The sequence below is a fragment of the Acomys minous genome (genome assembly GCF_964271855.1).
Source record: "Acomys minous genome assembly, chromosome: 4".
Taxonomy (NCBI): Eukaryota; Metazoa; Chordata; class Mammalia; order Rodentia; family Muridae; genus Acomys; species Acomys minous.
In genome coordinates, this window is record NC_140486.1 from 34364875 (window position 1) to 34379087 (window position 14213).

Consider the following 14213-nt stretch of genomic DNA (forward strand, 5'->3'; position numbering starts at 1 on the left):
TACGTCACATTCGTCTGAATAAACGACCAATAAAAATTAGCTAGAAGCTAATGAAGGCTGAATAATGAAGTGATATTTTTCTAGTTCAAAGCCAGAGAATGATCCAAGGTTGTATGAGAGAGGTGATTTATCATGTCTATCCCTGTAATCTGTCATGTGCAGTACGCCTGTTATACACGGTGAGCAGTACAGCACAGCAATAGACCTCTAGCCCGATGCATGTGGAAGTAAGCCCACTGTATAGGGGCAACATCCAGTGGTGACCCAAAGCTCCAGGCCCTGAGAGATTTAAAAGAAAATGAAGTCAGAAGCTGTGAGCTCCTGGGGTGAGAGCACTAGCATGGAGCTGGATGACAGGAATGGCTGTATGGCCTGGAATGAGCCACGTGCAGCTCTAGGTGAGCGGCATGTGGGCAATTTGCGCAGAAGCCTTAGTGAGTGGAGGAGACACAGGGTAAGAGTGCGGTAGAGTGTTAGGACCTCAGAGATCGGCTGCTCTGGTCTTTATCAGCACATGACTTGTCAACATTCCTAAGTGGCCAGTCTGTGTTTTGATGCTTTCAATGACTGGGAAATATCCCTTTATTTTAACATTTATTTTCGTTTTGTGTACATGTGTGTGTGTGTGCATGCATATATGCACATAAGTGCAGTGTCCACGGAGGCCAGAAGAGGGATTGGATTCCCCTGGAGCTGGAGCTAACAAGCAGTTGTAAGCCACCTGATATGCGTGCTGGGTAATTGAACCCAGATCCTCTGGAAGAGCAGTACTTACTTTAACTGCTTAGCCACCTCTCCAGCCCCGTCCCTTTATTTTACATCAATTAAATGTCAGCTTGGCTTTGGTCTATGCTTTTGTGCACTTGCGAGAATGGTAGTTGTAATCTAGTCATATAAGGGCACTGGAAATGAACATTCATAGGTTAAATTATGGACACGTGCTGAGGCCTTACAAATAGACTCATCTATGATTTTAAAACAACCTTGGAACAGATTAGGAACGAAATGCTAAGCAAGGCTGAATGCCTTGCATCCCTCCACCCACAGCTCATAGGCAATTGGCCATCATCCCCTTTTAAGCATAGAGAGACTCGCACCCAGTCTGTTACTCAGCTTGTTTTCAGTTCATAAAAGTAGTTGTAAGAGCTATGGGAATACAGACGATGCAAAGAAAGTGGCTCATAAGCATGAAGGCAGAACGCCGAGCAAACATTGCTTCTAAGTGCGAATACTTACAGAAATGTCATCACTAAAGTCAATTTCATCCAAATCAAGGTATTCAGGGGCTTCCATTATTCTTCTTTGTACATTTTGAGTAAGGTCAAATACTTATAACTTCCTGGGTAGGGAAGAAGCAGAAAAGAAAGGCTGGAGGTCAGTTATTTATAACTAGAAGTATTATCTCTATTTGAACAAATAAAATACGAAAAGGTAATTCGGTAATAGCATTGCCCTGAGGCACAGTTCCTCTTCCCAGAGCCAGGATTTCCAAAAGCCAAGAGCACAGATCCTACAGTGCTCAGCACCACTCCCCAGGGAGCACCCATAATCCTTTGCTTTACTTATTTTGCACTTATCTTCTCCAGGGCAGTACCCAGGGTCAGAGTTTCCCCCTATGATAAATGTTAGTTTTCAACAAAGACCATACCCTTAAGTGAACGTTTGAACTTTATGGACAGACAATCTCCAAGGAACTGCTAAGGGAAACTCTTCAGGCATTTTCTGTGGTTATATCCTTGATAGTTGTGTACGAACCAATGAATCCTACACCGTCATGGTGATCATACAGGTGCAAGACTGATATCAACTAGTCAAAAGCAAAGACTATTATAGAATTTGTGGTATGAGACTCAAGTTCAACAAGGGAGGGGAGGGAGACAAGGAAGGAGGTGGGGCAATTAAGCTGTTGCAATGCCCTCTGCCTTAAGCAACATTCTGACAGTGGCGGAGTGACCTGATGCAGGCAGCAGAATGTCCTCAGTCAGCACTTGCCTCGGGGATGCCTGCGGGCAATCCTTTACATCTGTCAGAATGAGATACATCACTTCCCACTCCATTTCCCCATCACTTATCATCATCACCATCAGCCGCGACAGTGGTACCTACACATGTCAAGAACAGAAATAGAGATCTTCCTGGTGGTGCCTTGGAGTGCAATTATCCTCTGTCAGCTCTCAGACACTGAAAAAAAAAAAAAAGATTCCATTTCCTGCAGTGTGTCTCTCTTATCACACAAATTGTCTTGCGTATCTACATAAACGGTTCACGTCTTGCTCTTTTGATCCTGTCACGAAGGTGTGCCTTGTTGGACGCAAAGCTTACCAGACAGTGAAAGCACATCTAGGCAGATGATAATCAGCTTCTTCATATAAGGCCAGGAGCATAAGCGGGGCTTTTAAATTTGAATTATTGAAAGAAGGACATGCAATGGAGCCCTGGCTGGCCTGGACTATATAGACCACATGGGTCTCTAACTTACAAGAATTCTCCTGCCTCTGCTTCTTAAGATTACAAGCACGTGCCATCATTCCTGGCTAGGTGGCTTGTTTTCTCAGAAGGAAACTTATTCTAAGTACATCATTTTGATCCATTCTCCTTCTTAAGTCATGAAATGTCATAGGGATGCTACAGAAAAAGTCGCACCTCAAACCTATGACCTAATTTAATTTTCCGAGCCTCCTCTTCCCGTTGGACATATATTTATCCCTCAGTCTTAATTACAATGCAGGGCCACCTGGGAACAGGGTGTTGTTCTAAACACAAATGAAATGATCTGTTTATGATATATGGATACAGTTCTTCTGAAATCACAGTTTTAAAGAAAAATTTAAAAAAATTGCGTTTGTAAAAGTATAACGTAAAACCAGACATCTTATTTTTGACAAAAACCTAAAAAGTAGTTCTGAAACAAAGTGCTTAGATGTGAAAGCCCAGCACCTTCCGTGTCATTCTCACGGAGCTTTTCAGAGGGAAACACACACTCTTGGCACCTACTCTTCCACACCCTCACAGGTTCTGAGACAACCCTGAGCGTGGTTTCGGCTCACCAGGAAACAGCCTTCGTTCTAACTGACACTCTTTGCCCCCAGTCGGCAGAACCATGAGGATCCATAGGCCATTTGCACGGCTTTAGTGAGAAACACAGTGGTGACACTGGGTGTCGTAGCCAGGTCCGACCTGCAAGGAGCACCCAATCCTCTCTTGGACTGACTAAATCTTCTGCAATTAAAACGGCCTAAAGTGATACAGGTCTGTGGCAAGGGAAGGAGAATGAAATCAGTAAGAGGTTTGAGGTAGTGCAGTAATCTTCACGCTGAGCAAGGCATACCTTCATGACCGAATCAAAAGAGCCAGACATGAGTCATTCACAATACTCACTTGGGGGCAGTTTGTGTAATAAGAGAGATAGGCTGCAGGAACCAGAATCTTTTTTTGTTTCTTTTCTCAGTATCTGAGAGCTGACAGAGGATAACTGTACTCCAAGGTACCACCAGGAGTAAAATATAAAATTATACCATTTTATAATAAGATTTTCCAGAACAGGACAGTGATGTACCAGCATTACAGAGAACACAGAAATACAAAGAAACAAGGAAGAAAGGCAGATACTGGAACTGGGAACTAAGCCGCTCTTTAAATGCACAGAAATACAAGACCAGATACAAATTGCAGATGAATATGCCTTAGGCAACGCAATTAACAAGTAGTCACTGAATGGCCATGGTAGGAGAATGTGACTAGAGGATAATATGAACAGTCACATCAAAGCAGAAATAAAACCTTTGTATTTGCCCTTGGAGGGTAGGCATGAGCTCTTCTTCACAGGCCGGAAGACAAGAGGACTCAGCATCTGGAGCATTCCTTTGCAACTTATAGAGCTACCTCCTTTAAGGAAGCTTGTTTTGTCTGTAACCTATTCCTTTTGTGTGATTTCACTGCTTCTCTCTCCGCCCCCTCCCTTCTCTCTCTCCCTCCCTCCCTCCCCCTCCTTCTCTCTCCTCTTTCTCTCCCTTTCTCTCTTTCTCCCTCCCTCCCTTCTCTCTCCTCTCTCTCTCTCTCTCTCTCTCTCTCTCTCTCTCTCTCTCTCTCTCTCTCTCTCTCTCTGTCACCTTGAGTGCATTTATATCGTCACTTTTAACGTGTGGAAATCCCCATCATTATCAATCCTGGTCACATTTACAGCAGTTTCTTTTCACTTGTCCCCCTGGCCATTGTTGGTTCTCTCCCTTTCTCAAGAGCCTTTCCACTGGGCACCAGCGTCCCTCTTGAGACGCTGGGGAGGATGGATGTTGAGGCCTGTCTAGGCAGCTGCTTCAGGTGATGGCGGAGGATTAGAAAGTGAGCTGGACTTTGTTTGATTTTTCTTTCCTACTCTCCAACCTTTTTCCACCCATCCAGCCAGCTTGGAAATCTAGAGGCCCCCTGCCCTCCTGCAACTGATGAGAAATATTCCCTAACAGGACCTCCAGCTCTAAGGGGTACATTAGAGACCTATGAGCCAAGGACAGGTTTGTCCCGTGAGTGGGATTTGTTTGTTTGATTTCTAAAACCAAACCAAAGCAAAACAAAAAGCCCAACAAAGGAGTTGCCAACTTGTAGACCTTGGGTGATTTTACATAAAACTTTTTATTTTGGGCTTTTCTTTAAAAATCTTCAAAGTCTTGGCTCAGCTACGTGGGTCCACATTCCCAGTAACCATGGTGGAATGGTAGACATTCATCGTACCTACTAAGTTGTGCACCCCAGCTCAGCAGATCCCTCTGAGGCTGCTCTGCTCAGGCCTGACCTGCAATGCATTTACGTTTGGACCTTAGAAGGCACGTGCAGAAAGGAATGGGGTTTTAAACACTACACACCACCACTACCCTCCTATACTTTTTAATTGGTGCCTCCTGCCAAGACTGTTGACTTCATTTGTATTTTAAGACAAAAATATCAATACAACAAAATTCTAAGAATGTATTATGATCATCTGAAAGTCATACCACAACAGCAACACATTTTTAAAATTTAACAATTAAACTACTGGCAAGTCACTATTTTTGTTTCTCAGTCTCAAGTATTAGAGAAAGAAAAACCTTTGTCAACTTAATGTTACAAGGTACGGATTATGTTTCCTCCCCTTTACAATGGGAGGATGGAAGAGTCTCACTTTCTTATGACTGGTGTGGGTAAAGGGGACCGCAGGAAGCCATGCCAAGTGCAAGCCCAGAAAAAAGACCCCAAAGTTCCTCCCTCTCGGCGAGAGTGTCAGCTTAGCTGCAAGCGAGCTGCCCCTACTCAGTCCAACCAGATCAGGCCGCTTCCTAAGTGAAAAATATGTTTCAGGTCTCCAGAAAAGTCAATTCACCATTTAACCTTCACATGAGATTTCAGTTACTGTGGATCACACTTGGACCCTTCGCATCACAGTAGTTCTCCACCTGTGGGCCGAAAACCTCTAGCTCCAAAATACTGACATTACAATTCAAAAACAGCAGCAAAATTACAGTTATGAGGTGGCAACAAAAATACTTTTTATGGTTGGGCGATCACTGCAACATCAGGGACTGTACTAAAGGGTCACAGCATTAGGAAGGTGGAAACCCACCACTGCTTCAGGGTCTCAGGGCTTCATCCCTTAAAAGTTTGTAAGGACACAGCATTGTCATTGCCTCCCCTGCAAGCTGCTGCCACATGACCACCTTTCCCGGAGGTCTCCTGGGGGCTTTTGTTTGTATTGAAGCCCTTCTGGTCTCTGAAGAGCTGGTCTCTTTATTGGGGTATTGCCAACTGACTGAAATAATACCAGTTCAGATTCCGTTGCGCTTTTACTTTCTCTTCGTATTCATGCTGGCATGTCCGTTGCCCATTTGAAAAGGATCTTCCAGAAGTTTAGGAGCAAAGATGGGAGTTGGACAGAAAGTAAAAAGAAGGGAAATGAAATGGATTAATTTAGCTCTTCCAGTTGGGGACAAAAAGTTGCTACAAGAAGGACAATATTCAGATCTCAGGACACAGCCTGGAGAGCCAGGCAGGCTGTCTGGAAGCTGCTGGTGACATCTTGGACCTCTTCTTTGGATGAATCCAAGGAACTGGAAGAGACTTTACTCAGACTCCAAACTGACACTCGGCTTGTGAAGTACAAAGTGAAATGAAAAGCCAACTGTGGGAAGCTCTGTCAGACTCAGCTGCTTCTCAGAGAGAGAGAGAGAGCATTAGCTGAGAAAGGTGCTAAAGGGTCTGTCAGTGCTTTGTCACTTCCTCATGAAGTCACCTCAGTAATGGCACCACTACTCGCATGATTTGGGGAAGAACTCAAAGTGGCAAAGAGTCAAACATGGTAATGAAAAGGTAGGTAAAGCCATTAGAAACAGTGTTCTCTCATTGCTTTATGGTTTGGGGAGGCATTTTCATTTGTGTATGTGTGTGACTTTCAGACAGACTCTGAAAAAGTCATTCCAAATGAAGGATTGCAAAAATCTGTCCGGTAAATGGCAGCATCAGTGGAAAAAACTTAGAGTGGCCAACAGAATCTCTTTGAGGAACTGCACTCGTGGTAATATATACATTCTGATGTGTTTGGCTCATAAAAGGCGCACTGATTTGTGACTACACTCACACATCACATAAATTGCTCTACCAAAATTCTTTTGAAAACCTATTGCCTCACTCCCATTTAGAAGGAATTAGTATGGAGTCACTCTGAAGGCTGGAATTACACACATTTCTTCTTTCCTGTCAAAGTCTCTATTCCTACTTTTATGCACGTTTTATTATGAAGCTGGGAAATTAAAAATAAGCTGGGCCTGTCAACATATATGAGTGGAGTGTGCTCAGCGATGAGGTAAGTTCAGTTGATTTGCATGGCGACTCACTTCTTCACCCTATAATCCACTAACACTTGGGGAAAGATCACCACTCCCTATGCTCCCTGCATCCCTGCCAAAGTTATACTCAGATACATTTTCAAATCGCAAGCCTGCACACAGACTCTGTTTACTTAGTTCAGTGTAAGGACTGAAAAACTATTACAAGCAAAGGCCTGGAAGGCTTGGGTGGAAATGTCCCCAGTTGGCTCTGTGGCTTGGCTGGCAAGGAAGCAACCGATTCCAAAGGCTGGATTCAGTTTCTTTTTTCACTCTTTGATTCAACAGTGGCCAGAAGCATGGCAGTTGCTACATGCCTACTCTTAAAGCAGATAAATGGCAGAGGCAAGAAGTTTCTACTAGAAAGAGACAGTGCAAAGAATGCCAAGAAGCACATATGAAGAATGAGGGAAAACACAAACCTGTGCTCTCCTAGTTCTTCACTCATGGGACAGCATGAACACACATGCTCGATAGGACCACATGCTCCACATTAATGTGGAACAAACAGCACAAGAGGAAGAGAGAAAAAAAAAGCCATTTCAGCCTACTGTGGAACTTGCTGTGATGAAGAAGGAATACGCAGGAACTGCAGCCTAGATCCTGGGCATGGGAAAGTCTGTGTGGTGCAAATGAGAGTCAGGCAAGGATGAGGGAGTCATGACAGCATGGGCGCAAAGGCTTGCAAATGAGAGCTCGGAAGGACAGTTTCCTAGAGAGGGTAAACTTCACACTGACCACTGTAGTTTTTCTTTTAGAGAGAGATTTGAAGGGTGAGGACAAGACCTGGGTGATAGACAGGAGTGGTCATGGGAGTATTTCCAAGCCCAGTGTGTTCTTAGAATATCAAGTTTTCTGCCATGTTTCTGGCAATTGAATGACATCCCTATAGCAGAGTAAGGGTGCAGCAGGGGAGAGGAGACTGTATGCTATTCTCAGGATGACATGGGAAGAAAACTATGTCCTAAAATCTTAGACTGGGCTAGAGAGAGAGAGAGAGAGAGAGAGAGAGAGAGAGAGAGAGAGAGAGAGAGAGAGAGAGAGGAGAGCATGAGCACACACTGTGTATTTGTGCGTGTATACAGAGGTTAAAGGAGGACATCAGGTGTACTATTGTATCACTCCACTTTATTCTCCTGAGACAGGCTCTCTCACTGAGCTGGGAGCTAGGCTGGCAATCAGCAAGCCCAAGGGATCCTCCTGTGTCCACTCTCCATAGCCTGGGACGACAGGCTTGCATCACCACACTCATTTGATGTGGGTACTGGTGATCTAAACTGAGGCTCTCACACTTCTTCTGCAATAAGCTTTCCCACCTGCTAAACCATCTCCCAAGCCTATAAGTTCAGGTGATTTTACGTATATTCTCTATTCACTTTGTGTCATAAAATACCCTAAAAACCTCTTCATAATTTCCATTATGGAGATAAAAAAGCCTAGGTTTGAAACTATTATGCAATGCCTCAGCCAAAAATATGGATTTTAAGTCAGGAACTCCCCCCGGCCCCAACCCTGTCAATTTCTTGCTAAAACTGCAATGGTGAAGCAACCCTGCATCATGTTTAAACACATTGTTTCCAAATCAGCTTCAATATGTATGTGATTTTATTTTTGATAGTAAGGAAAGGAGACACCGTGAATGATAATCTACATTTGTGTACTTCTAGCTTTAGGGATGGCAACACTCAGGACCATCATGGCCAAGGTTCTGCCTCCTGACATAGAGAGGAGGGCAGCTCACCCAACCCTCGTGCTGCCAGAAGGTTCAGGTTCTGACCTTAGACATGAGTGTGCTTTGAGCTTTCCCGGTCAGAGAAACATAATTCTATCCTGGGTTGTATTGCTCTAAGTGTTCAGGAACCATAACACCAAGTGAATTAATTACTCGTCATTCATATGGAGCCTAAGTGGAAAGCTAGATCTGACCATTGCTGTCACAGAGAAGCACAGAAGTCTGTGGGATGCACCTCATACCCACTAGTATGTGAGATGTCATAGTCCATCATCAAGTGGTTGGTTTAACAGTTCAGGTTCATCTTTAAGAAAATGCCGGATTTATGACAATTCTTCTTTTTACAACGGGTAAGATTAGAAAACTCATGGTTCACACAAAAAAACCATGTTTTATTAACGACATTGAGAATCTCATCATGAATTTACTTAACCTATAGAACAAAAGCCAAGGGTTAGGTCTATAAGGCATCATACTGGAGTCACTGGTGGAAAAGACTAGCTTTAGCCTTAGGGTAGCTACACATGTTTACAGTCTTTCAGATCTGTATTGTGTCTGTGTATAGGATTTAAGATGAGCATTCCATCTAAAGTAACTTTGAAAGATGGAAAGAACCCATGCTCACACAGCAGCCACAGCAGAGAAGGCAAAATAAAAAGATACACAGACTCACGGCAAGAGAAAATGGAGTTGTGTTCGGTTCCGGCTGTCACTTCTTATGAAGACATGGGTTGGGGTGAACCAAGACAAGACCAGGAAGGAAGAGAGCTCGTGGTTGGACAGTTCTTCTCTTACGCAGCAGAACGGAAGGATCTATCCATCCCAGACAAGGAAAACAAGCAAACGCAACGTTCTCTCTTTCAAAAACGTAACGACCATCAAGATCAGAGACATTTGACTTCCTGAGGGTGGCAACAGGCTCAAAGAGGGAGCCTCTGAGATGCCAGGCTCAGAAAGGACTTGGTGTCTAATGATGCGCGGGGTGGGCTAGAATAGAGCGGGGCATTTTGTATGATCCAGGTGAGCCCTGCAAGAAACTGGTCAGCTAAAAGTCTGGTGGGAGCCATAAGAGAGAATAGAATCCTGCAGTGAAAGATGCGGTGTGGTCATAGACGGGCTCAGGAAACACCTCCGAAGTCCTTCCGACAGTGATAGACCTGACCCACTTTCGCCCACCTTGCTGATTCTCTCTTATCCTAAGCCATGTGGTCGAGACCCGAGCAAGAATTTCACAGGACGACGTAACATTTCAGAAGAGAAAAAGGGAGCGAACAAGAGAGTTAAGATGAAAATAATTTGAAAGGCAGGACTATGGGATATTCAGTAAGCATATGACTCTCCAACATAGATGAAACTTATCAGGAAACTGCACAAGGACGAGACTGTGACCTAAGGAGGCCAAATCTAGATGAAAATGTCTGGGAAGGAAAAAAAAAAGATGCGTTGCTAACACTGTGGAGTTGAGCTGGGCCTAAGTCGGCCATGTTTTGCACTGGTTTCTGGACAGACCTATAGAAATGATCTGGAAACTGGCTCCTTAGATACTATAGGAAACGCTCCAAATCCGAGTTTCAAATGGCTTGCACACCTGACGTTTTAGGCTTTAGTCTCGATTTTGCAAAAACTGACTTAATTTCTACAGTGGATTTATTTGCTTGGCAATTATTGTTGACAACGCATGGAACACAGATGGCAAGCATGATTGCTGTTTTAGAGGGAGGCAGGCGTGGCAGCAGCACACACAGGGAGCACTGAAGAGGCCATCTTGAGCCAGTTATCTTGGCTTTATTCTCATCGGTTGTGAGGATTGAGCTTCGGCGCAGGCCTCGACTCATGGCTCTTCAGCTGCTCCCTCCATGCATGAGGCTCGCCCAGAAAGGCTCATTAAAACATTGCTGCGTTCAAGCCGGACTTTCTGATTCAACAGGTCTGAGGTGAGGCCCGGGATTCTGCATTTCTAACAACTTCCTGGGCCATCCATACTGTTTCTTCTGCTCGCAAAACCGCGTTTGAGAACCACTACTTGAGATCAATGGCAATTCCTGGCAGTTGGCTACATCTGCATTTAATTAAAAGATGGCGACCTCTTCCCCACATCCTCCGTCTCTCCAGATGTTAACTTCATTAACCAGGATCCGTGCCTGGTGCCCTCTGATTAAACTGCCTCGGTGGACTCAACTAAGCATTTCCCATGAAGACCACCCGGAAGTCTCAGAAGCTCTTCAGTCTGACTTTTTAAAATTTCTCTGTGTCAAACAAGGGACACATGATTGTGCAACAGACCTTACAGAATTGTGGCTTTGCTTTCTTTGAAATTTACTTTCTCTGCAGCACTGCCTAGCAACTAAGATCGTCTAAAATTTTCTCTGCAAATGATATCCAGATTTATAATTTTGAAAGCCTTTTTAGAGCAAGAATCTCAATTTCAAGAGACCCATTTACTAAGACTGCAGAAGAATCCCTAGGTACACTGACACTGCAACAAAGTGAAAAACATTAATGAAAAGCAGAACTTAGATGGACTACTTTGTATACAAATTTATGCATGGATATTTAAAATAGTTATTTATTGTACCTTAAGAGTTTAAGCAGCTACAGTGACAAGATAAATCAATAAATAACCTGGCCAGTAATTTTAATTAGAGTTATAATGTGCTTTTAAAATTGGATCTAAATCTAAGTAGCAAATAATTATGAGGATTTAAAAAAATAATTTCTTGTCTTTTGTGAATGTACCTGCTTAATGATAAAAAGCAAAAATAAATTCTCTGTCAACTCAATGTAGTTTTATGTTTGTATAATTAAAGAGGGAGAAAGGGTCATGTGCAACTGAATATCTGTACATCATATGCGCTCGGAGATTATGACTAAGCAGATGCCAATAGTTTAAATCAATACTTTTTCTCTAACTGTAGTTTACTAAAGGCCTGGGGTAGGGACAGTGAGTAAAATCTGCTCCCAGATTACATGAGATACTATGATTAAAACCGCCAACACTGAACACTGCATGCCTACCTAATGCACTTCCAATATATTGGGAGCTCTTTCAGGAAAACACAGGATGAGAATGCAGTTTCCTAGGGAACATCTTGAGGAATTCACCTAGGAAGTGTTTACCTCGGTTTCAACAGCATTGCCTTTTAGAATACATTGCACAAAGTAAATACTTAACATGGTGCCCATGCTGAGCTCATGTACCAGCTGACAACCACTTTCTTTAGAAATTCTACATTAAAAAAAACCACAGTGCTATTCTAAATCAACGGTTCTCAACCTATGGGTCACAACCCCTTTGGGGTCACATGTCAGATATCCTGCATATCATATGTTTACATTATGATTCATAACAGTAGCAAAATTACAGTAGCAACAAAATAAATTTTGTGGTTGGGGTGACCACAAACACGAGGAACGGTATCAAAGTGTCGCAGCATGAGGAAGGTTGAGAACCACTGTCCTAAATAATGAATTTCATGATGGCTTGTTTTTCTTCGGTTTATAGCAACTCAGTGTTTTTATTTTTACTTGCAGAGTCTCTCTAAGAAATCAGTTTCTAGAGGAGTCCATTTTCTAGCCATCTTTTCAGAAACTCGTCGAGGGCTTCTGAAAGCTGCAGCTATGCCCTCCAGCAGCAGGGCTTGCTTTCCAGGGCTTCACTCGAGTCCGTTCGCTCAGATGTTAAGCATACGGAGACAGAATAATGTCTGCAGGCTGTGGTGTGGATTTTTCCCGTTGGACGCCACAGAAGGACACCAGCTTCATTTTGTAATTAACCAACATAAGCGGGAAAGGACTCAGAGCAGAGAAGCCCGAGGAGAGGGCTGTGAGAACAGCTGGAATAAAGGCACACGCTGCCAAGTCCTTCGAGAAATAGACTAAGATAAAGTGAGAAGCCCAAAGAGGCGTGATCAGCAACATTAACAAGATGCTGAACTTGGCCCCTCGAAGGACCTCGGTTTCTGAGTCATCGTCTCCAATCCAGATGTCACCGTATGTCATCTTCTTCTTCTCTAAAAGGAGGGCGGCCATCCAGAGACAGACAAACACTAAGACGGCTAGAGGGAGACCATCAATTAAAACTAAAAATATTTTCCCATAGTAAAACTCTACCTGCTCATTTCCAAAGGCAGTTAAGCAATCCAGGTAAAGTCTGTTAGTAGAGAGGGAGCCTGTACCGTTCCCAGAACTCGGGTGTTCCGGTTTTGTAGTGTACACCAACACTGGGATATACACCGCCACGCCAGCCACCCAGAGTGCAGACCCCCTTCCAGGAGTATTTCTCTTGGTTCAGGTTTGCAGCCCCGCTCAAGGGGTGGACAATTTGGTAAAGCTTCCTGTGGTAGAGCAATGCCAAGTGTAACATGAACCAGATGGCCAGGGAAGTTGTCAGGGCCGCCGTGAAGTGCAGAGCTTTGCAGCCTGCCGAATCCAGCAAGATACCAGAAGAGTACAGGAGCTTGAGGGTGTTCCCCACCAGGTTTTTAATAAGGTGCACAAATACGAGGCTGATCATGAGAAGAAAGGATGTTTGCAGGCCCCCGGTGATGCACTTGCTTGTGGAATAAAATAAACACGCGTTTCCTATGGAGCTCACGAGGATGAGGACGGCACAGGCAATAATCTCGAGCATGTCTGCAGAGGGCTTCATGGTAGATGCTGAGCTGCAGCTGCAAATGTCTTCTCTGCGAACTTCAGTCATTAGGCTTTCGGAACTGCTTAAGAGGTCCTTACTGACACCAGCTGTGAGGGGGGTTCTCTTACCCCAGCTAGGTTGAAAATCCTGCCCTGGTATGCTGTCCCCCGTTCCAGCATAGTCTGTAATAGAATTCTGCTTGCTTCAGTAACCAGCTGTTGAAAACAGAACTGGTTCCTGAGGGAACTGTGTTTTATCCTCTCCGGAGAATTTTAACAGTGATGAAAAAGGTGTGGCTATCATCATGTAATTAAAAATTCTCAGAAATGTATTTATAGTGTTGCCATACCTAAATATGTCATTCCTACATAGGTGGGATCAATGTTCAACAGCCATAAAGGGGAGAATAAATTGTTGATAATAAAGAAAAGGTAGCCAGAGGTTGAATTAATTCATCACACTTTAAGCTCGGAAAAGTCTAAAGAATGAACAAGGGAGGCTCCAAAATAAGTGACAAATTGAGAATAAGAGCACAAGGGAGATTATACAAGTGCACATAGTGTTTTGGCGTTTTTCCATTTGTGCAACTTTGCAAAGCAGGAACACATCACCTATTCTGATGACCTCATGGGCTATAAGAAAAGATGGGAGAAAATGTTGGTGAAAAAAAATAGGGAAGGAAAATGGGAAAGTTATCAGGGAGGAACAATTGGCAAGGAAGAAGGGAGACAAAGAACGTGGGATTCACGCCCACAGCCAAGTCTCCCCAGTTGTTAACAATTGGGCAGTGATGGGTGAAATTCTCTCTCTCAGAGCACAAGAGCTGCAATGACTTCTCTCCTAGAGGTGATGTGAGAGCATGGGGAGAGGGCAAGAACAGGACACATCAATAGCCATCTGCCATTACAGCACATTTTGGATGGATGCTTGCATCTCAAGTATGTCATAATGATCCATTGGGGGATGAAGTACAGCCATGCTTCATCTGGCAGAGCGCATG

The 14213-nt window shown here is 43.8% G+C and overlaps 2 protein-coding genes across 9 annotated transcripts in view; both read right to left on the reverse strand.

Moving 5' to 3' along the window:
• SNCAIP (synuclein alpha interacting protein) overlaps positions 1–14213 on the reverse strand; it is a 138409-nt gene that overhangs the window by 65642 nt on the left and 58554 nt on the right. For 7 of the 8 annotated variants that reach the window (XM_084779406.1, XM_084779405.1, XM_084779408.1 and 4 more), the window contains exon 2: positions 1237–1339. In XM_084779406.1, coding sequence (XP_084635532.1) covers positions 1237–1293 — 57 coding nt within the window. In that variant the 5' untranslated portion in view covers positions 1294–1339. Of the gene's footprint in view, positions 1–1236; positions 1340–2106; positions 2182–14213 lie in introns of all 8 variants that reach the window. The other variant, XM_084779404.1, reaches the window with a different exon arrangement.
• LOC311595675 (uncharacterized protein) lies at positions 12259–13413 on the reverse strand (the record flags this gene model as incomplete). The annotated part of the gene is given in 2 exon segments (XM_084778635.1): positions 12259–12841; positions 12843–13413. Coding segments are annotated over 2 exon segments (1020 nt in total). The 5' UTR covers positions 13280–13413.